The sequence below is a fragment of the Apis cerana genome, linkage group LG2 (genome assembly GCF_029169275.1).
Source record: "Apis cerana isolate GH-2021 linkage group LG2, AcerK_1.0, whole genome shotgun sequence".
NCBI lineage: Eukaryota > Metazoa > Arthropoda > Insecta > Hymenoptera > Apidae > Apis > Apis cerana.
Genome location: NC_083853.1, coordinates 478,051 through 505,532, shown reverse-complemented (window position 1 = coordinate 505,532; position 27,482 = coordinate 478,051). Strand labels below are relative to the sequence as shown.

The window sequence follows — 27,482 nt, the reverse complement described above, 5'->3', positions numbered from 1 at the left end:
AAATAAAATTGACTTCACAAAGTTAGAAAAATGTTATTATATAAATGCAATGTTCTTTTCTTAAATGCACATTTCAATATAATAAATATTTTATTATATATTTGATTTCTTATGTGTAACGAAAGTCGAGCAGAACAATCTGATTGGCCAATAAATTCTCAAACTATCGATCTAACAATCGAAATGATTTCACTCATTATATATGCAGGTGAGACGCAAATATTTTGCATACATACATTATAGATTAAGGTTATACTATAAGTCTTTTATCCTATTAGTTCAGCGTAATGCTAAAAATGATTTCACACATTGCGTACGTATTTGATTAGATAATTTTAATACAACTGCAAATGACATTATCCCTCTAATAAAAATATTCATTTTTATTTTTAATATTCGTATTTATAAAACTTGTATAAATATTTTTAAAATTTTCTACATGATATAAATATGTGAAAAATATTAATTCAGTGTCATTGAATTGGGCCAAAATAATAGTATACATTAATTTATACATTAATTAATAGAGCTTAATTATTTATTTAAATTACTATTTGATGATGTTAAACTATTGATAATTAAATGAAGAAATAATAACTAACTACATATAAAAGTTGAAGATTCTATTTATATAAATCTATATCTTTACATTCATAAACTTATATCCATAAGAGATTAACGTATAAGGAAAAAAATAATAAAAAATATAAAATTTTCTCTTTTTCAAGAACTCTTTTTCTCCTAATAAAATATCGTTCTAATGATGAAATAACGTTATATTATACATAAATAAAAAAACGATATTGCATAAATTATGAGAAATCTAAACTAGAAATTTATTTAACCGAATAATTATATATATAATATTTCTCGTTTTTACATATTTATAACATATTTGTAATATATAGATATTCGAATAATAATAAATTTAAAAAATATACGCGTTATTCGTTGAAATTAATAAATAAAATTTTAAAATTTTTCTTTTTTTAAAATTTATTATTGCACGAATGCTCTTCACGCTCACTGTAAAAGAAGCGTGGGCGTTCAAAAATGGAAATATTTCGAAAAGTTAAAAGAGATCACCCATTATACGTATAGAAAAAAATTCAGACTGTTTTTTTATTTATTATAATTATCCTCCATCATCCAAACAATTCGTTTCTTCATTTCGTCGTAGAAAAATTGATCGAACGCGTTTTCTCTTTTCATCGAACGCTCAGAGGAACGACATATATCTGGTCGGGTACGAAGTGTTTGTCCCTGTCGAATAAACAACATCTTGACGTAATATAAGTCCAAGGAGAAGAGCCGTAATGGCGGTGGATAGTAAAGTCGTTCCACTTCGCATACCTCTCGCGTGGAATACATTTGCAGGGAGTGTGGTTGGAGGCAAGTAGCAACGGTGGTGCTCGACTGATGACGACATAAACAAACACGTGTCCCGAGATGAGACCATTTGTAATGAGAATGGCGGACAACCGACACCGGCCGTTTATAGCGTTATACTCCTAGCGCCCATTATCGAATCGAGCTACGAAAGAAGTTGTTGTAATTCACCCGTATCCCCTCTATCCAGTGCCTTTTCAGAAGCTCCAATCGTATATTTTCCGCTCCATCTTTATCATACCTTTCGTTCCGTTTCTTTATTGAATAAAGCACGCTCCTCGAGTTCTTCCATCGAGTTCTTGCTCGCCTTGACGAGTCGATCGTCATTCCTTGCACGGTCGCGTCGTTAATAAACGGGAACGAAAAAAAGTCCCGAAGGGGTCGAACGTTCGAAGGTGTCGTTGATGGCTAAATCGAAGTATATTAATATCTCGATGTTCGAGAAGATAAGAAGATTTCGTTCGTCGTGGTTTTTGAAAAAAGTTTAAAAATTTTTTTTTTAATTGAACTTTTAACAAATAATTGAGTAACTTTTTTGAAACGTTATTAAAAATTTCAATCACGCCTGATTTATCCAAATGAAATGGGGAAATAAGTAAATAAATAACCTTGTTTGAAAGAGAAATCGAGTTATTTATATCACTTTGGACTTTTATCTTGAACAAAAATATATTATCACGTAACTGGATAATGTTTCAAAATCTTTGATCTTTCGTTATTTTTTTTATCCTACTTTCATTTTCCACTCGATTACGAGTCGCAATTGGAAAATGTTTCGACGAAATTTTGATCCGTCGGCATTTCTTTTTTTTCTTTTTTATTTCTCTGTTTATCCCACAGAGGCCGGGCGCGTCGAAATTCCGCTAGATTCGTTTTCACGCGTGCCGTTGCTCATTAACGTCGAGAGCCTCGCGACGGTGTTAACGGCTTGTTAGCATTTTGCAAGCTGTGTCACGATAGGCGTGCCGCGATAATTTATTGGCTCGTAAATTTACGCTTTCCCGAATATACAGGATACAACCACGTGTTTACTCGACGTCGGTGTACTATATCTGGTCTGTGGCTGATCTTTTCGATGATGGACAGGGAATGCAGCTTCCGCCACCGATTTGTTGGATGAGTGTTATACGGTGGCATTATGTCGACGGGTTTCCACGAGAAGAAATTCGTATTTGTAAACACGCCCGCTCGAAATACGGTTGAAACGGTTAGCTCGAATTTCCCATTCGCCGCCATTGAAATTTTATATTTAACTGTAAAAACAGAATATTTTTTTTAAGTTCAAAAGTGCTTTTATCAAATGTTTGATCAAAGTAACAATTGTTTACTATGGTGATACAGTTTCTGAAAATATATTTTGATGTATATTGGTGTATAAGTGGCGTATAAGTGAGAAGAAGGCAGAAATTTGCGTTATATATGGAAATAAGTAAGAAATATAAAGTAATTTTTGCTATATCAAATCGGTGTAATAATATTCTTATAAAAACGTGTATTATAATTTAATATATTTTTTCTTTATGCATATTTATTCTAGATATAAAATGTATTAATTGTATTAGTTTATGTTTGAAAATTTTTGTTTAAATATAACTTAAATTTTAACAAGGTTTTGATAACGAGATCGTAATTAATATCGCTTTAGTTTGGTATAAATTTGAAAAAGAATTTTAGATATTTTATTTATTTATCTTTACGTTAGATAAATATTTTGATACAACGATCGAGAGTAAAATATCTAAATATTACGAGGAAAAAATAAAATTGCAATTTGAAATATTACAGATAATTCATTGTTCAATTTTAATTTGTATTTTTAATTTTACAAATTCGAATATTCATATTTTATATCTAAAATGCTGAATGAAAGTATAAATAATAATTATTTTTATTAATTTATACCTTTGATACATATGATATGTACGTATAAAATCAAGATATGAAAAGATACAAAAATATTCGAATTATGCTAATAAAATTGCTTTGAAACGAAATCTTGTTTTATTTACGATATTTGCTAAAATATTTGTATTAAAAAAAATTAATAAATTTTATAACGTTACGAAATACGGCAAAATGTCGATTGTTTGAAGATTAGTTATTCAAATCGTCGAGAACAAGATGAATATTTAAACTAGCTTATCTCACGATATTTACATTCTAGAACACGTATGCTAGAAACGATTAATTTACATTTTGCAATATCTTTCTGATACTAAATATGTGTTACTTTACATAACGAATATTAAAAATTATTTTGATCTTTAAGAAATTTTATTTTTTCTTCCTGGTTATTACGAATTTATCCTTTAATCACTTACATTATATTTTACAACATTTAATTTCATTTTCTTAATATTTTGCCCAACATTTTGACATTTTAATACGAATTCATTGCATCGTAACTTTAAAAATGATGCATTGTGAAAGGGAAATTTTGTAAAATTTATCCGATTTAATGTACGATAATTTGATATTTTGCGTTAGAAACGGAGAATGTTTATTTGACACACATGAAAATAAAAAAAAAAAGAGAGAAAAGAAAGAAATTATCCTCTGAAATATAATTATTAAACGGAATTTATATAATTAATTTGTTGAATTAACTTTAAAATATTTCAGATGGATATCTTATAATTACGAAGCGAAAAAAAATCTAATTTTTAATTTTTCAATTATAAATAATAAATTAAGCGATTTTGACAAATAATATTGAAATTACAACGCAAATTATCTTTTTATATTTTTAATAAAATAGAATTAACTTAATAAAATAATTTAACTTTAATAAAATAGAAATAACTTTTTCAATAATATTCCGAATAAATATAATATAAATTTATTTTCAATATTTTATTTAAAATCGTTTTTTCTTTTTTAAATAAACAACACATATGTCTGAAACTACGCCGATTGTGAGACGAAACTCACGTCGAAATCTGAAAGCGTGAAATCACGTTAGAAGGATTACGGGAATTAAAATCGAACCACTGTCGCCTTTAGTAGCGTGTTTGTTCAGCTTTGATAAATGCCTACTCGAGCTATTCTTTGATATTCTCTTCCCTAAAACTGAAACAAATATTTATCTTGCAATCTTTACTCGATTTATTTACTTACCGATTCTTTCCTTACGGTAAATATATTCCCTAGTTGGATATTCGAAGACAAAAGTTGTTGTACAAAAATATCGATCGACAAATTATTCGATAAGTTTAATTCATTAATCGAACTTGCACAAGATGATTTTATCTATTCTTGGCTTAAATTTGAATTTTTAAAAGTAAACTTTATTCACGATTAGCCATCGTGAATAAAGAAAGAAGGCAAATAATACAAATTTAAAACTTTTTCAATTTTACAACAAATCCGAAATATCGAAAATAAACTTTATTCGCCAATAGTCATAATAATGGTACAATCCCAACAAACGTAAACGTAGAGAACGAAATTCCACAATTTAAGAATTCGAGGAGGTAGTCCGACTCGTTCGATCCCGAGCGGAATTTCATTCAGCCGAGTGAAGCGACACCTATCGAATTTAAGCTCGTTAGAGATGGAGCTACCAGACACCGAAACGTTAGGAGGCCTGTCCCTCTACCTTTCAAAGGCGATCCGCCGAAGCAGGCCAGGTATCATCAGCCTCGGAGAAGTTGAACGTTGATTGCCAGCTGTGTCGATAAGATCTGATACAGACACTCGAGTTTCCAAAGGCTGCGAAAGGTCACGAACCCTGCTCAACCGTGTGCAACTCGTGATACTTTGCGGTGGATACGAGCTTCCATCCTTCGTATCTTTCTGCTTTCGTGGTCGGACCGTTAGACACCGTTTTATTTTAACCATATAACCCCCTTCTCGGAGAGAACGTCCGCGTATGTAAGAATACGTATTAGCATGGGCCATATTCCGGTTAATTTAATGGAACGAGTCGCGTGAAAGTGCATCCTTTTCTTAACCTCGTTGAAAATTGGTTCGATTAGCGAGAAAGTAATTATAGGGTGATGACATTTTTAACATTGTAGCTACGATTACGATTACGATATCTCTAATAAAAGCAAAAATAATAATAAAATATTCTAGAAATTGAGTAATGCTAACTACGAGAATAATTCTAATCAACGAGTAATAGATGTAGTAATTGTTGAACATTTTTATTTGTGTTATATTTATTAATATAAAAAAAATTGTACTAAACTAGAACGCATCTCGTAATTTTTAGTAAAGTAATTCTTAACGTATGACGAAATAAAAATAAATTCTATAATAAATACGTTAAATACTTCTTTTAAGAAACACGTTATTTTATATATCGTAAAATAAATTTGAAGTAATTTGAAATTGTTTAACAAAAATTGTACGTGTATATTGTTCTCATTGTACTTTATCTACATCCGCGAGTTATTGTATATTTTACGTATTAAATTATTTATTTCATTTTAAAACGTTGAAACGAAAATCTAAACTAAAGACAAATTTAAACACGAATCGAGATGAAAATACGAATATGAAAAAAAAGTGTGGAAAGAACCTTTATCTCGAAATACTCGCTTCTGCATCGATTAGAACGATTCAGGCCGAGTTATGACCGGCTTCGATCAGCGACTACACGTTTCCTTCGTTTAATGTGGATCCCTTTCTTCACAAAGAAACAATCTGAAAAAGTTTGGGACGAATAAAATCGAGTCGTGCATCGCCTCTTATCGAGACGAATATCCTCTCCTCGTTCATTAGAGTATCGTTATTGCTTCAAACGAGGCAGTGTAATTCGATTAATTAGCCTTTTCGAGACGCTTGAGGTTATACGCGTGTTAGGTTATGCGCGTGTTTGTATGCATGCTTTCACAGGTATGCACGGACACAAAGGGAAGGAAAGAGAAGAATGGCATCCGGAAAGAACCGGATAATTTTTAACGTGTCCCGAGATGTCCGATGGATAGAGATAAAAGACATCGAAAAGATCCTTCTCGGATTCATTTTCTGAAAAAGAAAAATTTTTAAATAAAACGTTAGTGAACGATATTTTAATCGCGTGTTAATACCACGATAACGTGCAACTAGCTTATTAAGTTCGATAAAAGAAATCGTTATGTACGATCGTTTTATAAATATTAAATTATTTTTCATAAAATAATATTTATTCGTCGAAACTTCTCGTATTAAAAATGTGTTGGATAATTTACTCTTCTTCGAAGAGCCAAGCGTGCGGAGCTGTGTAATGCGTTTAAGATCGCTAAGTGCAGAGGCAACTGGCTCGCATTGAAATTTCACCAGCGACGGCCCTCGATGTCTGCCACGACAATAGACCCACCCTTGGAGGCGATATGTCGAGAATGGGTGTAATTACAGGTTCCATCATCGAAAAGCAATCGTATTCGAGCGAAACAATGCACCGTTCGACCTAGATTTTTCTCAGAAAAATGCCAAGTTGATTTTTTTAATTCTCAGACGTGGAGATTTTTATGATCAAATTTAACAAATAACGCTCGATCGAACAGTCTCGTTTGGAAAACGTAATCAACGTTCTCTGAGAATTTACTTTCTCGAACAAAGCCTTAACCCCCTTTTTAATAAGACAAATGATGTTTTTGTCGTTTGAAGAGGAATTTCACAATTACGATTGGAAAAACGTGTTTTTCAAGTTGCATGATATTTCTTTTTTTTCATGCTTAATGTCAACCGCTGGATATAAATATTTCAATTTCCGAAGAATTGTGAATTTCGATTATTCTTGATAACAAGGATACTTATTCGCTCCGATAATAATATAAAATTCGATTTCTAAATCTTTGTACGTATTATTAGGGATGTTTCCTCAAAAGTTATCCTTACTTTTCCAGTTTTGATACTTCAAAACGGTATAAAAGATTAACTTTGCTGTTTCTTCTCGAATAGTTACGTAAATCCGATATTTTTATTCTTTCGCGCGTCATTCGCCGTGTCAACATTTTTTCCAAACGAACAATCGAGATGCAAATTTTAAGATACAAGTTTATAATTTATTCCTTCCTTTGTAATTATCAAACTTCTCTGAAATGTAAATCGTTATGAAAGAGTTTTAATTAATTCGTATTAAATATAAAATTTTCCACGACGATCCTTTTTTTCTCAGTAGACCACCAAAGTGGTGGTAATATTCGCGTTAAGGATCGGATATTTAAGATCGTTTCGAAGTAATCTCTCGGATCGCGAAGAAAACGAGAAAAATTAAGCGTGTCTCCTAAATGGACTAATTTGTCCACAATTTCCCAACGACGATGAAACTGGCGTTATTAAGGTGAAGGCATAAAATAATACTTTCTCGTTTGCTTTTACATCTGGAAAAATTTCGCGTTCTAATGAAAGATGCGAAAGAGTTACGATCGATGATAAGAGTAATGATGATATTGTTATTTAAATGCGTAAAAAGAGTCGAGCACGTACATGGAGTGCAATTAATGTCAACTTGCGTCACGTTATTCGGACGCTTTTCAAGAATCGCGCAGAGAGACGAGGAACGAATTACATTTTTTAAGAGCTTTATAAAAGCATGCAGAATTACTTAACGCACAATGAATATATTCGCATAAATTTCATTACTTGTAAAAGTGAAAATGTTACATGTTTTGTTCAGTTTTAGTTCCATTTTAAACGTAATTCTGCTATTCAATCTCTATAATTACAATTCTTTTTATTATAAAGTTTATTGCGTCATATAAACAATATTTCCTTCTCTTATACCTTCTCCATTATTCGATGCAATAAACACAAATGTAAGTAGAGATATTGTTAACATTTTGATTCTTAACTGAACGTACACTGTTTGAAAGGAAGAAGAAGAGAACGGCAATGGAATCGTTATCCTCCAAATATCTTGTAGAAATATCTCAAAATTAAAAAACATAGTGCGGGATAATTTTACATTTGGCTGATGCGCAAAATGTGTAGCAACTTTGTAACGAAATTATCCTCCAAATACGATGATTGTCCGCATTTTAGAAACATCCGCGGAGTTTGAATGAATTTTCGTTTTCGAACAACGGGAGATGTATTAAAAAAAAGTAATTTTTGAAACTAATTTCACGCAAAGAAGAACGAATTCGAACTTTACAATGTGGAAAGCACGCGTCGAGAGAAGTTTTAAAATTTTCAAACGATTCACCTTTCACTCCAAGATAATTCGCGATATCGAAAAGTACTTGGAAAGATACACACGTTTCAATTTTCAGTCCAATATTTTCTGCATGAATACACATCTCCTATGGTATTAAATATCGTTATTAAGAGTGAAAAATGTTGAATTTCATGTAATTCGATATCTGAACGCACTGTTGCGTATCGACAGCTTACAACAGATCGTATTTTCCTTTAATTTATCTCCACTTTTATCTATAAATGAATGAATTTTAATGCGCCAATAAGATAAAACTGTTGCTCTTTCTCCTTTCTTCGGGCTGAAGGATATTTTGAATACACGTGTAAACGGCTCTTATTTTTTTCCAATCTACTCTCTTCGAATGTCTTCCGAATGCTACTTAATGCGCTTGGTTACGTGGAAAATTTATAATTGAAAGAGGTAAAAAGAAAAGTTGGGAGAATCGTGAACATTTTCTTTAAACTTTACCCAAATATGTATAATAAAAAATAATAATACGAAATTTTTGTACTCATGGAAGAAACGAAACGATAATTTTATAAAACCTGCGTTCGATTCCATTTCCGAAAAGTCTATCGAATCCAATAGATGTCAATAGATACAAGAGAAAGAATCAAAGTTCCTCGCTTGTAAATCTGTTGCTGCTCGGGGGTGCGCGATAAATCTTAACGAGAAGCCAAGAGCATAGCCGAAGTTTCGAGGAGGAAAATCCAGAAGACGTGGAGCATCGATTATACGACGGTTAATCGTTAATTACAGCGATTGCCTCTACGAAAACAAGCCGGGCCCTTAGCCAGCCACGGCTTAATAACAGGAATCGATCAAGAAATTTCAGACGGTGGCTGAACAAGGTTATTAACTATCGAGAGGTTATTCGATCGATCCGACACGCCACATTCCACGTGAATTTAACGACTATAACCCCTTATCCCTCTCCGGATCTCGTGATGCATCGTCATTCGACTTTCGTTGCAAACCGATTTTTCTTCACGGTGTAAGCGACAGAGAAAGAGCAGGGGAACGAGAAAATAGCGAGAAAAGTATTTATTTTCGATCATTTGATTCGTCGAACGACTACAATGTAGTTTGAATTGATGATCAGGATGCGAGACTAGTTACGATTATTCAAAAATAAATGCATAAAACTCGATAAAGTGTGTTATAGGTTATACGAGAATTACTTTTGAGCTTTTTCTATTCACTTACTATTAATATTTGTAATTTTGTTCGTTTATGCAGAAAGAAAGATTTACAATAAATAATTTTAATACCATCGAGTTAATGCTTTAAGGTATTAAGATACATTCACAAGTTTCACTTTATCAAACTTCAATCGCGATTAGTCAATTATATTTAAGCAATCAATGAATTGAGAAAATTTTGATTAATTTATTCGTAGAGATTTCACATCCTCCAAACATGTTATCGTACGATACAATCCATTACGTTCTCGTCCGCAAAAAGCAAAATTTTCATAATTGAAGCGCGACTATTTATCAATCCGCTCGTAAAACACGTCGAACCTTCTCTCGTAACTGGAACCGAGAATCCATTTCACGAGCGTAAAAATCTATTTCGGTATCGAGAAACGTTAACGCGAAGAACAGAACGAGTTAAGAGAACAGGATGCGTGGCGATTGCGTCTAAAACAGGATCCGCTTCGGCTTGGACGGATTATTGGGTCGAGTGATCGCGTATACGTCCACGAATATAGAGCGAGAAGAGGTCGTTAAAATTGCAAACTTCCATACCGATCTTCATACTCGTTCTCGCCTCCGTGCCGTCCGATTGCTGCCTTTCAATTATTCCGTTATTTTCAAGAAGTCACGAAGAAGAACGGCGTGCTCGAGTAGAGCGAGTTACGGCACGATTCCTCTCGAGATTCTTCTTCGTCTTCTTCTTCTTCTTCTTTTCCTCCTTCTTCTTCTTCTTCTTCGGTTCTCGAGAATTCAATGGACGACGGTGCAGCCCTCGATACGACAGGGTTGCCACCTTTCCGGGGTAAAGAAGGAAAACGGCACGGAAGCGGAAGTAGGGGAAAAGTGTCACCGCGGAAAAGAGACAAGACGGTGTTCGAATGAATGCGCTCGAAACTCATTACCGTGATAAATGCCGTAAAAATTCTCCCTCGATTAAGTTAACTTCTCAGGGAACGCGATGACGTTATCGTTTCGAGTTTTGTTTCGCAAGGATCGAGATGATGTTAAGGAAAATATACGGCGGGACGCTTCTTTCGTTGCATCTCGTTTCGAAATTTTTAAGATTTTGTAAGATTTTAAAGATATACGATATCGTATTCAGCGTGCGTTTTTGATGACATTTTTAGCGAGAGAGTAAACGAGAAAGACGATGATAGATATTGCAAATATCGTTTTCTCGAAATTACTCACCAATCTAAACTTTTCTTCTTCCTAGATTAAATTAAACGGAATGATCTAATGATACAAGGTGCGATGAAAAATATTTTTTTTGCCGTATTGTTTAAAAAATATTCAAGTAACAAATATATTATTCTCTCAGTTATTCGTTTATAATTTTCCACAAACTTGACAGAATTTTTTATCGAATGTTTTTATTTTTTATAACCGAATGAGAATGCGTGGAACACTTGTTCACATTGCACAAAGCAAAATGTAACTAACGTATCGATTTCATTTGAAAGGTGACTATACCTTATATTCTAACCTAGATAACTCGTAAAGCATCGTTGATGCTCGACGTAGGTGGGAAGAATGTTTGAGAAAATTCACTTTTTCTTTCTATTTTTCTAAATTTTATTATTTATTAAATTATCGATAAATCAAAGTTCCATATACTCGATAACAGTATTTTAGAACAAAAATATATCTTTTTATATGCGTTTACGTAGTAGCAATATATCACTTCGATACATAATAATTAAATATAGTTATTAAACAACTGTAACACGCGTTAATTATCTGATTAATCTATGCTAATCACAGGTAAATTAACTCGTATGGATTAATATATATGCATAATAATAAGGCGTTGTTAGGTTACCATGGATATATCATCACAGAGTATTATTAGATTAATTCATTGACAGATAAACTTTGGAAAGCCAGTTTTCCATCGAAAAAGATCAAATTAAATTTTTCAAAAATCACTACGCGCGACGAAACGATCAGCACACATAACCTTACTTATACATTAATAATCCATTCGTAAGGTAATCGACGTTTCAACGATATTTTCGATCGAAAAGGGAGTGGAGATTGGTCGAATAATCGGGCGTGTATTTGTTTCAGAGTGCAACTGCAATCTCCACGCAAGAAAGTGCAGATTCAACATGGAACTGTACAAGCTGTCGGGACGCGTCAGCGGAGGCGTTTGTCTGCAGTGCCGGCATTTTACGGCAGGAAGACACTGTCACTATTGTCGAGAAGGTTACTACAGGGATCCGGCCAGACCGATCCAACATCGTAAAGCCTGCAAACGTAAGTGCTCCTCGACAGGCATTAATCACTGCTAATTTAGAATAGTCTGTTCCCATTGATCTATTAATCGGGGGTTACCCAATCGTTTGCATGTCTTGCCGTCGTGTTCGTTCACCTCTTACGAATCGTAGATTCTATATATAAGAATAATTGATGTCGCGATCGAGATCGATCGTGTGTGATATCTGTTATGGATTGCATCGATACTTTTAATTAATAATAAATTCGCTCGTTAAGTCAGTCGCAGAAATCGATTGATAAGTTTCTTTAGATTGAACGTACAGAGAAAGAATTCCAAGATTGATTTCACAAATTATCATTACGTATGGACGGAAATTTTTGTGACCGACTGTACGTACGAACAGCGATCAAATAAACACAAAAGTGGTTCAATCTTAATAATCGATCGCAACGATGAAAAATCTGAATATAAATTGAAACATTCGATAACCTCAATTTCGTCCTTTGAATCGTCAATCGGCACTGAAACTCACGTTATTACCATTAATTTCGTCTGTTTCTCCAAGTGGCTTCACGTCGGTTTAGGGCGTCATTTTCGTTATTAGTAGAATATATATTTTTGTGTGTTTATACGACATGGATTCTTAAAATTTTTTTAATTTCTAACTATTTGTACGAGTTATGAGATATCTTATTTTTTTTCCTAATTCAACGATATTAAAAATTTATTCACGAATAATAGGAGGAGATTTTAATGATGGTTTAAAAAGATTGGAATTGACTTAAATTTAATATCTCTTGTAATTAATGAAATTTTTAACGATTACTTAGATTGAATTATGGATAATACATACTTTATGAGAAGATTTACAAATCGATTATTGAACATTTAGAAACGAAATAATTCAGATTTTTAATTTGATTGTACGACGATAATAAAAATATTAGTATATAATAAAAACAAATTTATTACTCACGTGTAAAAGTGATGACATTTGTCAAATAAAATATCAAAGGAGCTTTAAAAAAAATTAGATTTAAACCGATCGACTTTACAATAATAATATTCACCGTAATTAAAGAAATCACTTAAACCTAATTTCTCTTCCGTAAAATTTCCTGGAAGCAAAAAAAGTGCTTAATACCATCGATACACCCGTGAAATATTTTCTACGATAATGCGCCGATATCGCGGCTACGATACACATTTACGCTGCGTTGTCATGTTCGACACCGCATTCCATTAACATTATAAAATTTAACGAACCTTTAAACCAGTTACCCGCACGTTAATTACCTCCGTGAAAAGAGGGTTAGTTCTCGTTGTTTCACGGTGGATTTAATTCGCGCCCGAGGTTACGGTTTCACGGTTAAGGGAAATGAAAACGACGGTCTGCCCTTTCTCCCGACCAACGTCCCACGCAATACGACGTCGATGGTGGCGACTTCTACGCTCTAGGGACTAATTTATGAAACTTCTACTATCCTAAGACGACTTTAAATCTTCTTTTCGTGCCTCGCTGCGAGTGTCGTGTCTCGTTGTTATCTTAACGGCTGCCACGGCTGCTAACGAGAATACAGACTGTTCGTTATCTTCGCGGTGAGAGCACGCGCAAGCCCTCTGCACGACACTTGTGTTTTATACGACTGAGCCAGAGACAGTGCGAATCGAACACGGGGAGCCGCCACGATTGCGCCATATCCGAAACGAACGAATTTCGAGGTTAGAAAATGGGTAATTATTCGATGTGGCAGGATGTGCTGTGCGACCGAAATGAAGAGATGAAATGGAGAGAGAAGAGGAGAGTTCGAGTATGATATGGTGCAATTGTGATTTTCTTGTGTTTCTTCTTTATACGCTCGTTGATACGCGGCGCTATCCTCGAATAGGCGCAGATTTTCAATGTTTTTTGATACAAATATATATTTTGATCAACTACACGCCGTTTTAATTTTCGAAAAATAAAAATGAAAAAGTTATTACGTACAATTTCTGTTATATATCCGCGGTTGCACGCACGAAAGTATGCGATCGCCACTTATCCTCCGTTAATGTACACATGGCCAGAGCGGGCAACTACACGTATAACGGGTGAGTTAGTTAAAAATTTATTCGTTATAAAATCTATGAATTTGAACATTGAATTATACATTTGTAACGTGTTTGTAGGAACGTATAAGAGAAATTTTGGTAATATTTTTTTTCGCAGATATTTCAAAAAGTAATGAAAAGAGATAAAATGTATGTACAATAGGAATTATAAGCTGAATATAAATAGATATGATATATGTATATATATATCTCTTTCTATATAATAGATAAATCGATTGAGTTGATTTCTTGAATTATATGCTTGCCTTTTAAACTATTACCACAAAAGAAAGTTATGACTGTTTAAACGTACTATATAGTATAGGGATACGTAGCGTATTTGTCAAGGAAAGAATAGATGGGAATATATAAAAAGGTACACGCGAATGTCTTATGTTATGCTAAATTGAAACAGTAGAAAGGTGAATTGTCGCCAAGAAAAAGGATAAAGGAACGACAATTTGTACGTGTGTTGTACAGATAAAGAAACATATGTTTAGAATGCTTTAGAGAACTCGTATGGAAATACAAATTAAACATTTCTTATAAATATTGGCAAGAATCCAAACCAATAATAACTCGTAATAACGAATCAAAGATGCGAATATATTTGAATAGATTGAGATTATTTTTTAATGAATTTTTCAAATTATTCTTGATTGGATTCTACAATCCTTTGCACCGTTCGATCTTACTTTTTGAAATATTCGCGAAAAAAGATATTACCAAAATTTCTCTTGTACAAATGATTATTTTTCTCGAGATTGGAAGTAATTCACAAAACTTTTACCATCGCTTTATTTTAATATCTGCTCGGATAATTCATGTATAACAAATGCAAGGATTAACGAATCGTACAACCTTCGATTCGACAAGAAAAATAAAAATAACGAGATTCCACAAATTATGTAACAGTAGAAATAAAAAGTGTAAATATAAATCAGATTGGAATTGAATATTCATAAAATGTAATAAAATTTAAAATATTCCAAAGATAATTAATAATATTATTTCATTAGCTTAGTTAATTAGCTTAGTTAATTAGTTACAAAAGATAAAATTTTTCAATTTCGTTGTAAAATATTCTTTACAAAGGCGATAATACTCGATCAATAATCTATCCTTTTAATATTAATCGTACGATACGAAGAAAAATTATATTTTCCAATTTTTATGTCAACGCTCTCCATAAAAACAGATTAAATCTTATTTTGGGCAAAAGAGATAAGGGAGACAAGGTTTCCCAGAAAAGGAGAAATAAATACGCGGGGAGGAATAAGACTGGCACTTAGAGACGCAAACGAGCGGCCTCTCCCGTAGAATGTATTTTAAAAGAGGGGAAAAATGAAGTGCAGTCAAGAGGGGATGCATCCTCCGAAGCATTCGCCCCCTTTTGCTCCACGTGCTCCGTGGCGTCGCGTCGCAACGTAACATCGAGTACTCGTGCCATTTCCACGGTTAGTGAACTCCGAATGGCTCCCACGGCGAGCCCTCTCAATTTTGCGCTCGTAGTTTCCAGCACACGGAAAACGGCTCTGTCGGGTCAGGCAACTGGCTCGTTTCGAGATTTTCACCGCCAACGAGGAGCGCCCTCTCTTGCTTTCTCTCTTTCGCTTTTCGACCTCCTCTCCCCTCCACCGCGCGTTCCTTCTTTCTCCTTCTTTCGCGTTCCGCTCTGCCATCTGCCATCGCCCTCTGCCCCTTCCACTCGTTCCAACGGACACGCGGTGAATTGGCCAAGAAATTTGTTGCCTCGTCAACGAATTAACAGCCGTATCTAATGTCGTTGCGAGGTGACCCGTGGATACTCGCCCACCTTTCCTTGCGAACACATCGATCTGGACGAACGATTTCTAATTCGATATTTCTAATTCGAGCGAAGAAGATGGAATCGAAACGTTGGAAATAAATTTGAGAGCGAACGATATTTATCGTTTGATTATTTTTACGTAGATATGTTTCGGATACGATCATGATATCATTCGAGATATTGATAAAAGACGCTACATTTTTCTCTTCTTGATCGATCATTTAAAACTTGATCTTTAACTCTATCGTTTAGTTATTAGGTACACTTATGCTGTTTAACCTATTATTCATTTGATTATTGATTATTGATGTGACCTATTATTTCTATTCGATCCATTGTACGTGTATGTGTATCTTGTAACCGAGAACAACATACGAGATATAAACAAATTTATTTGTATAAAATAATTTACGATATAATTTGATTATTTATACGCGGAAAACGATGACTAAAAAACTATTCCAACATTTACCGATCAATGATCTCATATATATTCACTAGTTATCGCTGTACGATAGAATGAAATATTTAAAAATCTTTTTTCATTCACGATAGAAAAACAAAAGTTTACCTTTTAAAAAAGAAGAAACTGGAATCGAAATACACGTAATCGTAACTAGTCAAAAATATTGTAAATAGCTTCTTCATTCTTTTTCCCCTCTTCTTTTCTTTTTTTTTTAGTTTCGATATCGCTGCCGAATTGTTATGCTTCTCGTGAAGCACCCTATATGCGCACACAGTGGCTGGTAATATTAGAGGCTTCCCCTGTTTGTATAGCACGCGTGGCCATAGCGGAACGATACGTTTCAACTGTATCCTACCCCAAAAGCTCCAGCCTGTGTTTACTTTAACCCCGGTGACACCCTCCAGCAAGGGTTGCTTCTCAAACAGAATCGGTCACCGAGACATTCGTGGCCTCCCTTTGGGCAACCTTACTGGCCTTTCCACTTTGTCGAATAGTCGTTTCCACTATCGATCTTTTCTCTCTCTTTTTTCCTTCCTTTTTTCGCGTAAAAAATATCGGAACGGAAGAAAATTGTTCTCGAGAGGAAACAAAAAGACTCGAAGACACTCGGATATTTTTCTAGCTTCCGGATGGCCTTTAGTAGGCTGCGAAAACCGCAGTACACAAGAAAGATATAGCACTGTACACGTACACAGTAGTCGGAAGGTGCTTGAACCCGATACCAAGTGCAAAGCTTTCCTCGTATACTCGGCACACGTTAGCATATTCATTATCCACCACTTAGCCGGGTCTTAAACCAAGCGGTGCTTGTGGTGGGATCAGCACTATTAGTCTCTCACGCCCCCTCTTCCTCTCCCCCATTGACTCCCTTTACATCTTTTTTTTTCCCTCTGTCCTTCACCGCCTTTCGCTATCATTTCCTTCTTCCCCTCCTACACGCACACCAACCCCTTTCTTTCCTTTTCAATACGTTCGCACTCTGCGTTTCCTCGCCTTCGACGCTTCTCCTTTCCGTTGGCCCCTTAAAAAAAAATATCGTGGAAACAATTTCGGATAAGGAAATTCACACGTTTGAGAATAATTTATCCTAATGTATCAAAATGATGGATTCTTTAAAAAATTCTCTTTAGTAGAAATTTTATGCAAAAGATGTAAAATTTAATATTTAATATAAAAGATGAAATTGAGTCGTGAAGATTTCCTATTATTTCGGTATTTTTTTAATAAAAAATCTTACTCGAAAGAAACGATATCAAATAGTCCATTGAATTGTATTTACATAAAACTATAGAAATAGAATAAGTTTGCATTTCTATTTGTACCGTGTATTATACCATATTACGTTATATTGTACAAACGTTTACGAAGAATCTTGATACGAATGATTGTACTTGGGCGAGATAAAAAGAGAATCAGTTTTATTTATCTTCGTTTCGTCGATGCAAATTTAAATTTAAATTATTTTCTCACAAAAACGTTAACATGGTAGATATATTATATACCTTTCTCTTTACAACAGACGTGAACTTAGTTGTAATAAATTCCTACTTGCAAGAAGCCAATCACTTACAAAAACTGATTACCAGTTAAATGATTAAAATTTATTAAAACGAGTTGCGATTGATCGAGACGCGAAATTAATTATTATTCGTTTGGATTTTGGGAATTTGAATGGCACAAGTAGAAAAAAATGTTCAACGCTATAGCGTTTCCCAATTTTCTTTATGTAAATATCTATTAATTCATTTCTTCCTGCGGAAACAAGCAAACCGCGGTACGATCGATCGTCTAGACGGGATAAAACGAGACAAAGAAATCAAGTGCACTCGAATCCGACAGCCCTCGTTACCCTTTGTTCAGATAAATACACGATACGCATGTAATTACGCGCGAGCATCCAATTTCGTTTGCGCCTTGTTGAAACGATCCCATTTCCTTTGCCACCGAATATTTCGATCGTTTCCTCCGCGCTGGGACAAGATCGAAATGAATCGTGTTTATGCAACGCGTTAGTCGTAAACGAATTTCATCCTCCCCTAAAATATCCCACGTTCACTCTCCATGCGAAATTAACCTCTTTGCACGTGCAACAAAAGTTTATATCGTACGAAATAATTATTACGTATCGAATCTCAATTAGTCGCTTAACCCGATTCAACTTGATTTAACTTGATCGAAATTGATAATTAAATTATTCTAATATTATATTATGTAATATCGTATATCATAGATTTTGAGTTTGTGATGAAAGAGGATCGATTTAAGCTAATCTAATGCGAATAATTGACGAGTAATTAGTGGTATTAATACTGGAATAGTTTCGAATTTATTATTTTATTGTTTTATTACTATTCAATAATATTTATCGAAACATACACTGTTATTTCATTCTCTTTTTCATCGAAAATGAAATCGATTAATCAAACATATGACACGTTCAACTGTATTCGAAAGAGGAAAGTTTTCGAACCAATCAATCAAACTGTTGAAAAGCACTTGGCAGTTTTTTCAATGTTTTTTCGATTTGAACATTTGATGCTTGAAATATCACGAGTTAATCTATTATTATCCATCCGATAACGAAAACAAAAATTTATACAATTATAAGAATTTTTTAATTATTTTCCAAATAAACATTTCATGTAATAAAGTTTAACAACGATTAAACTATATGTAAATTAAATTTCAAAATCGACTCAGAGTTATTATAGTGTATTAGATGTATTCGATGAGATTATTCGTAACTTGAATAAAAAATAAAAAGTAATTAAAAATCTTTACAAATTATTTTTATTTACTCACAAATAAATGGAATGAAAAATGTGTTTGTTATATCAGCATATAATAGATAAGATCGAATTTGCTTTTGATAATTCGTTATAAGCTCGAAATGAATGGAAAAGCTATTAAGTAAAGTCGGTCCTGGTAAATGTTTGTACAAATTATGCGGGAAGATAGCATTTTCAAAGGTATAGCAGACTGCCTGCAAAGGATTTACCTAATCAGATTGAACCAATTATCCAATCTCGACAGGGGACTGAAACTACGCCTGCTGAATACAAAATTTCGCATAATCGTTATTTCGATCTGGAAAAAAATTTCGAGTGCCTCATAAATTTGTTTATAAATTAAATAAAATTATTAATCTAATTTGGGATAAATCGTTTTTCCTTTTAATTTTTAATTTTGGTTTTAATTTTTAATTAAAATGGTTAATTGATAAATCGTGGATTATTATAAGATTGAAACGAAATATCTAAAAATTCATTTATTCAAAATTTCTTTCCTTTTTTTTTACTGCATTTATAAATATCACAGTTTTATGTTCAACGGCAAAAATATTTATTTTATAAATACGTTATAGTTTTGTCAAAATCATTTAAAATAAAATAAATATCGAATCATTCGTTTTTTCATATTCATCGTTTATCTTATATCGTTAGATAATTTAATTTTTAGAATTTTGCAGAAAATAAAATATATTAACATCCTATATATAGAATTTTGGTACTCAAATCTTTCACGAGTATTATATATCTTTATACGATCTTTATCTTACTTTCTCCTACATACACGACAATGAAATGTCGGGCAACGTGTCAATTTTTCTTTTCCAGAAGCCTTTGAAACAAATTTTTAAAGAAAAATTACCGAGACAACGGTTTCCAACGTGTTTCCAATTTTTCGCTTTTTTGACAGATGGAATTAATTATAAACAATGGCGCGTAGAAGATCGTAGATAAAACCGAATGGATTAATCGGAAATGAACCAAGTACTCGAAAGATTAATAGAAAGCCAGGGATAATATTCTATTTAATCACGGTAATGTAATCCTATCCGTCACTTCGGGCTTCCTTTAAATCTTAAATTTAAACACCTTTCACCTTGGTTTCTTTTCTAACGATCGACCGATTGCGCAACCCAAGGAGGTTAACTTAAGAAATAAAGAAAAAAAGAACCACAGAAAGAAGAAGAAGAAGAAAGAGAAAGACGAAGGGAGCGGAGATAAGAGAAGGAGAGGAATCGGGAGAGTGTACGCTTTATACACCTGGCAACAAGACATTCGGCCGGATGTAACCTTCGCGGTGTGTAACATTGGCAAAAGGAAGATAAAATCATAGAGAGGACGTGCAAAGGGCCGAGAAAAAGAAGAGAAAGGTAGCGAGATACAAGGGGAGTAAGGAGTACGGAGTACCTGCAGCCAAGGTGCAACTTGCAGACTCACCTTTGTTTGAACACGCAGGACTCTTGTTTCTTCTCTTCTCCTCGCCTCTCTCCCTCTCTCTTCCTCCTCCTCGCCTCCTTTTCTCCCTAACTGGCCCCCATGCTTCTCTACGTTCTCGCGATGCGCGCGCCTGTTTACGCGCTTACCCTCAGGGTTACGCGCGATTTATGCGTGCGCGTGTGTACACGATGAAATTTATACACGCGGTACACACCCGGTGTGTCAGAGATACTTCTCTATCTGAAAACCGTCTCTCGACCTACCGCCCAAGTACCGCCGCGCTGGCTATTTTCGTTCTCCAAAAGAAAATCTTCGAGTCGAACGCGGAGCCATCCTCAACCACCGGCTACTACGCAGATCACTGGCGGTCATCGATCGTTGACTTTCGATATTTTCCAGTAGTCGGTTGGCGATTTTGTCCTAGAAAGATAGTTAACGATCGATAAATTTACGAACCTTGAGAAAAAAAATTATATATGAGTTATGGAAGTTGATATATCTTTGTCGATAATTATTTTAATCGAGAATAAAAAAATATGTTCATCGTTTAATCGAGAAAAAGAATAGTTTGCATAGTTTTACGCGCGATGCGAATTATTTGGTATTTTAAAAATGGGAATACTTTTGGAAGCAACTGTATTCGCAACGTTACACCAATCTCACCTGCACGGTTTAAATTGAACTTGAAACCTTGGAGATGTTGATGTTTGATAAACGAAGCTGTCTGATAAACACGGTGAAAAATTTGATTACGAGTTCCATATTGTCTATTCATCGTGGGATGAAACGATGTTTTTAAACGCTAACGTAAAGTGACATTACGTGCGAAACAATGGAAAGATGTATACATATTTCCATCTTTTTTTATATATAGTATAATTTAAAACGGAGAATGTACATATTTCGAATAGTAAAATAACATTGAAAGTAAACGTAGAAAGGCAAAATTGTATGTTTGTTTGTATTATCGGAATAAACTTTTGCGTGGATGTTATTTTATTTGGAATTTAGATATTTGTTATTTAAACATCGTATTACAACTTTGCTCGAGTATTTATAAATGTAATGTGCGGTACGGAAAATATTTTTGTTCATTTCAGAAAAACTAATCGACGAAAAAAACGATTAAAAGTTTTTCATTTTAATAAATTCGAGTTCTCTTTCATCCGTTTTAAAAATATTTTCTTGTACAATCAAATTGTCGTTATTAGCGGAATTTTACAAGTTACAAATTTGTAAAACAATAGTAACAGAATAAAGTTTTAGAAATTATCGTCATTTCTCAACGAAACCAACGTCATCGTAATAATAAATCATCCAACTATTTACCCGTTTTCCATTTACGCAGCAGTACGTAGCTCCTCTTCCATAAAGCTCGATGTCGAGCGTCGACATTTCGAAACGCATTATAGGTTAGGCGACACATCCTCCGCATCGGATATTTCTCTCGCGGTGCGTTCAACACATTTGTTCGTACCACGAGCGTATCTTGCTAACTCGACAGCACTTGGTCGACCTATACAGCCACTTCTACTCGTCATTAACACCTCGCAAAAAAAAGCAGAATTGCTGTAGAACAGTACGTAGAAGAGTCGCAATTTCGCGATCGTTTACGTATCCTCCTCTCCTCTTCTTTCATCTCTCCGTCTCTCTCCTTCAACCTTTCCTCCAACTCGGTAATCTTTCCTCCGTCTCTCTTCCTCGTTCCCCACTCTTTTCGCCCGCTCTCTAGACGATGGCGCTAGTGTGCGCAACGCTATACGAAGATGCACTTACGCGGTGCAGGTACGCGTAATTGCGCGCATAATTTAAGGGCGCGCCACGGCACAAATATATGACCCAACGCAGCCACAAACCGAGAATACACCATACGTCCGGCTAAAGGGGGGTCAAGAAATGCGGCTCTCCGAGTGAAACCGGCACTTTAAGAAAACCGATCCGTCCATTCATCGAGAAAAGATTAAATTGATAGCCCGCCACCACGCGAGCATCTGACGAAGCTCCGTTCACTGCGCGTTTCTTCTTCGTTTCTTCTTCACCCGCGTTCGCTCCCTTGGGTGAAAAAAAAAGAAAAAAATTCCTTCTCTGAAATGTTAATGACAACCACCGTTGCCCCGTCGACTCTTTTTTCTTCTTCTTCCTTCAACCACTTTATCAGATCGTGTCGTTGGACCATGTTCGAGGAACGTACGTTGTACTCGACGATTTTCCGATTTCGCTGGTTCGCGCGCGGAGGAGATAAAGTCTGCGCGTGATTATGGAGTACGTCGTGCGCTCGCAAGAGTGTTGCATAGTTACGATGGAAAGGGGAATGTTGTTTTCTGAGAAGAGGAGAGAGAAATATTCGAGCGTTGCATTTACCCTCGATATTGAAGTAGAATGGTTTGTTTATAAAAAAAAAGAGAAATCATCCGAAAATACGAATTTCTCCATAATTGAACTCGTGTGCCGGAACAAACAATTCCATTCTATTAACGAAAGCAATTTTCGTGGTTATTTCCTGATATAAACCATATACTGCACGTGCAATTTCAATTCGTTACGGTGCAAGACGTTGTAATCGTAACGTGTCACCGATTAAATGTTCTTATTACAGAACTATGTATCGTGCGTGACACGGAGTTGTAATTTAAGAATAATTAAGGGAACAATACCGCATGCAAATATGTACCAGCCGGGGTTAACCTCTTAATAGCTTACGTTACTCCCAGTTTAAGCGCATTTAGACTTTAAGGACTTGATGTATGCACTGCGCGAAAGCGCGATACCCTTTGAAAGGGAGACCAACAAATTTAAATCTTTATGGCTGTTACGGATATAGAAAGTTGCGATAATTTACCTTTGCGTCAAGGCTGCGACAATTGAAAGTAAATTTATTCGCTAATTCAATAGACGAATCGTTCCTTTAAAATATTTAAAACCATTTGTTATCGTAATTGATGCACTGATGTATTTATATTCGTACTTTTTTCTAAATTTACACGTTAAATTTGTTAAAAGGTAATCTTTAGACTTGAAATAAAATACTGGTTATATCGTTTAAAGAGAAACATCCTTTATACATTTTTCTCCTTGTCATTCTCGTTTCGATAACGTTCTCAACTTTTTTTAATTCCATTTTCCATAAATTTTCATTCGTTCATTTCTATTTCATATTCTTATTATTTTATTTAGCACATCTCGGAGATGTTTGGACACCCACTTTGGACCAATTAGCACGCGACATGTAGGAAGGGTGTATGAAAAGAATGAGGATTCTCGTATGAATGAGAAAGACGTCATCGCATAGTTTTGATTAGACGCGCGTGGAATGAAATACGAGACGAGCGAGAAGTTGGTTAAGCAGAAGAAAGACAGAGGGAGCGCGTAATAAATGCATAGAAGGTGTAATGGGGTGAAACTCGATACTCCGAAGGAACCTGCTTACGGTGTCTATTACATCGCGTGGCAAATTGTCATAAGGGACGAAAAGGCCAATATTACATCTGTAATTAGATTTATCTTCCTAAGTTCTTCGGATTATTCCATCTAATCACGAGTCGATTAATTTTTTAAAAATCGGATAACGCGAATATTTATATTTTTCTTAAAGATTTCCTTCCCACAAAAAGTCAAAGTCCTCTTAATCTTTTTTTAAATAACGATTCTTTTTACGACCTTGAATTTAGAAACGGCAGATCAAAATTAAACGATCTTACAATTAGCAAGATGAGAGAGCTGTATCTTATCCGATTTAATATCTCTTTCCATTGTGCTGAATTGTAGATCGTTCGTTAGAAGAATATTATTTCGAAAATCTAGAACGAAAAAAATAACGATAACGTAATTCAGAATTGTAAGAATGAATGTACGACACAACGTCTTGACAAATAGACGAAGTTCAAGAGCAAAATAAATATCACTGCAAAGACAAATGCTTCATTCATTGAAAGATCACTCAAATATGATAGTAATGTTATTGAGCAATTCTTGCGAACGTCGACAGAGATCAATCTTCTCCTCTGTATTTTAATTGTAGCAGATAAGTGATCGTTATTAAAACTGACGACTGTATTTGAGACGCTGTTGTATATTCCATAAAATTTTATTACGATTTGTTTATTGAACTCTTTCTATTTGTTTCTGAATCTTAATTCCGAATCGACGTAAAAATGTAATTTTTGAAGATAATTATGCATGATATAGATTATCATTTCAAAATCACAAGTAGGTATTGTACAGTGATTTTGAAAGAAAATTGTTTATATCAAATACATACTTTATTAATTTTCGTTCAATAATAGATAGTGAATACATTATAAATCTCGATGTTATGATTCATTATCGTCAGTTTCGATTAATGTAATATAAATATAAATCTGTCTTTTAGATATTTCTTTTAAATTTACTATATTATTACAATTTTTTATCAATATTTAACATAATTTGTATTAATATTATCTTGGTTTAATTTTCTACGTATGTTTAAAATCGTATTCGGTTTATATTTCCAATAATTAAATTCTATATAAACATAACTTTGTTAAAATTTTGAAAAATCTTTGTTTTCATTACTTTTGTATGAATCGAAAAATAAAATCTTATTCCTTTTAATATCTAATGAAAGGCCATATTTTAAAAATACAAATTTTTTAAGAGGCTTTGTAAACTTGTATTTCCTTTTTACAAATTTCGATAGAATCCTAAAATAATTTGAAAATAATTTATTAACGAGTTATATTCATATGATTAAAATACAACATTCATAAAATATTTTAGAATTATATGTGAATTTCTCAAATATTTGATCGAACGCGCGGCAAATTCAAATAAATAATGTTTAAAAGATTTTATATATTTTAAAGAATTTCATAATTAAAGAAGAAATATTATTCCACAGCCAAAGTTCAAATTAATTAAATATAACGCATTACAAATACATTACAAATACTATAAAGCTACGTTTAAATTAGAAAATAATACGATTGATCAGTGTGATAATGATATTAAGAATATTCTTACTTCTGCTAATTTATACACGTATATTTTTCTTCCTTTTTCTTTTCTTCTTAATCGTTCATTCGAATATTCAAATAAAGCGACTATCAAGTTATCTTACTCGCTCAATAACCCATGCAATATCTTTTCGCCACAATTTTAATCACCTTCTACTATATACTTCTTACATATCTCGCCAGATCCGAGAGAGTTTCACGAAGAAGCACCAAATCTATTCGTCCATTCGAAACTCTTGTCGGGGCAAACGGATAAAAGCAAGCGCCCGCTATAAATATTTTCGCAAACTCACGTTCCGGTCGAACCGTTATTTGTTTGTATGTACGCCGCGCGCACTATCCCGCGTGGACGTTTCCACGAGAAGGGAACACAGGCTTGCACTCGATCCCCCTCCCCTCCCGTCTCTCTGCACGCGTTGTAACACGCGCCATCTACGCTGCTCCGCGCTACGTTGCGTTAAGGAGATTTGAAACGATGCTCGAGTATCGTTGCGGTATTGTGTTTAGGTTGAACGGTTGATTTACGAGCGGCCGATCCGTGTTTCGTTGCGCGTAGGTAACGCGCGGGGTTACATGCATTGCCTCGTGTGTTTTATCGGTTTCCGCCACTTTTTCCACTCTAACGCGTACCTTTGGGCTCGTGCATGCCCGAGATTACCGCCGTTATCGACGAGATCATTTTATAGAGATGGGAGAGATTCTTTTTCTTTTTTCGACTTTGAACGAAGGCGTTTATCGTTAAATGGCGGGAATGTCTATACGTTATTGATACAGCGTATGAATTATCGATGATAAGTAAAATTTCTTTTCCAAAGAAACGTTTCAGATATAATGCAGAGTCGTTACTCGGATTACGTGTATCCAATTTCTCCGTCGAGAAATGGAATCGCGTTTGTTGCAGGAAACGGATAGAATCGAGTGGAGGTGTGAAAGCATCCGATTCTATTCTGGCAAACTAATGCAATAAGATCGAGCTGGCGATACTGTCTGTTTGTACAACGTGTTGCATCTAATCAGGGGCAAAGAGTTTACGAGTTAATATCATTGTTACTCGAATTTGATTACGGATATTTGAACTACGATATATATATAAGAATGTTTTTAATAAACATTTTTCCATCTCTTTTCGAGACGAAATTGAATAAGAATTTGCAAATAAACGATATAATTTCAATCGTGTACACTTTATAATGCTAAATATAATAATAAAATTATTCTATTCGATTCTATTCTCTATTCAACGAGATTAATTGGAAAGCGAAACGTACGCTGTGAAAAGTTGAAAAACTCTTTACTTCCTCGTTCGATTAAGCTTCCTGATTCTTCGGAATTTGCAAGAGAAGGAGAGTGGAAAAAAAAGAGAGAAAGGAAGAAAAAAAAATTTCCACAGGTTTGGAAGACGTAACTTGACGCTGAACGGCTGGCCAATGGGTGAAAAGAAGGGTGAAAAGTGATAACTGACACGTTCCTTTTAAGCGTATTCTGCGCTTTGTCTACCTCTCGACAAGATTCCTTTCGTTGATGCACGTATTTTCGAATCGTGGTTTGCCAGCTCACTGTTTACGGCCTCGTTCGAAAAGGGAACTCGTGACGATGACCAGATTCGTTTCAAATTGTAATTCCGGAGAGGACTAATGTTTTACCACTGCATTCCAAGTGTTAATAAGAATATCACACCGTTTTCTCCTCTTGATTTCTCAAGCTACTTATTTCGAAAATTTTTATTCTTTTCTGCTATTACGAATAATCACGTGTATAATTACTATTATTTTTCAAACAACTCTAATAAATCTTCTTTTACAAAAAATTTCTTGTCCTTTGTACGAGAAAGCAATTCTATAAATAATATAATAAATGAAAGAATTTAATAGATCAAATCGTCTAAATATTTTTAAATATTGCCGCTTTTGAACACGTATATTGTGTTCATTCTTTGTCGTAAATTTTAATAATTTTA

At 34.2% G+C, this 27,482-nt stretch overlaps 1 protein-coding gene and 1 long non-coding RNA gene across 2 annotated transcripts in view; one reads left to right on the top strand and one right to left on the bottom strand.

Moving 5' to 3' along the window:
* Positions 1-27,482, top strand: part of LOC107999592 (netrin-1) — a 120,561-nt gene that overhangs the window by 61,247 nt on the left and 31,832 nt on the right. Inside the window, exon 2 of the mRNA XM_017059523.3 lies at positions 11,788-11,976. Coding sequence (XP_016915012.2) covers positions 11,788-11,976 — 189 coding nt within the window. The remainder of the gene's footprint in view (positions 1-11,787; positions 11,977-27,482) is intronic.
* Positions 766-25,911, bottom strand: LOC114577752 (uncharacterized). Its single transcript, XR_003698054.2, has 5 exons — positions 25,533-25,911; positions 21,861-25,213; positions 20,532-20,951; positions 1,354-2,642; positions 766-1,263 (listed from the first exon to the last, which is right to left on the bottom strand). It is a non-coding gene; the product is annotated as an uncharacterized LOC114577752 (long non-coding RNA).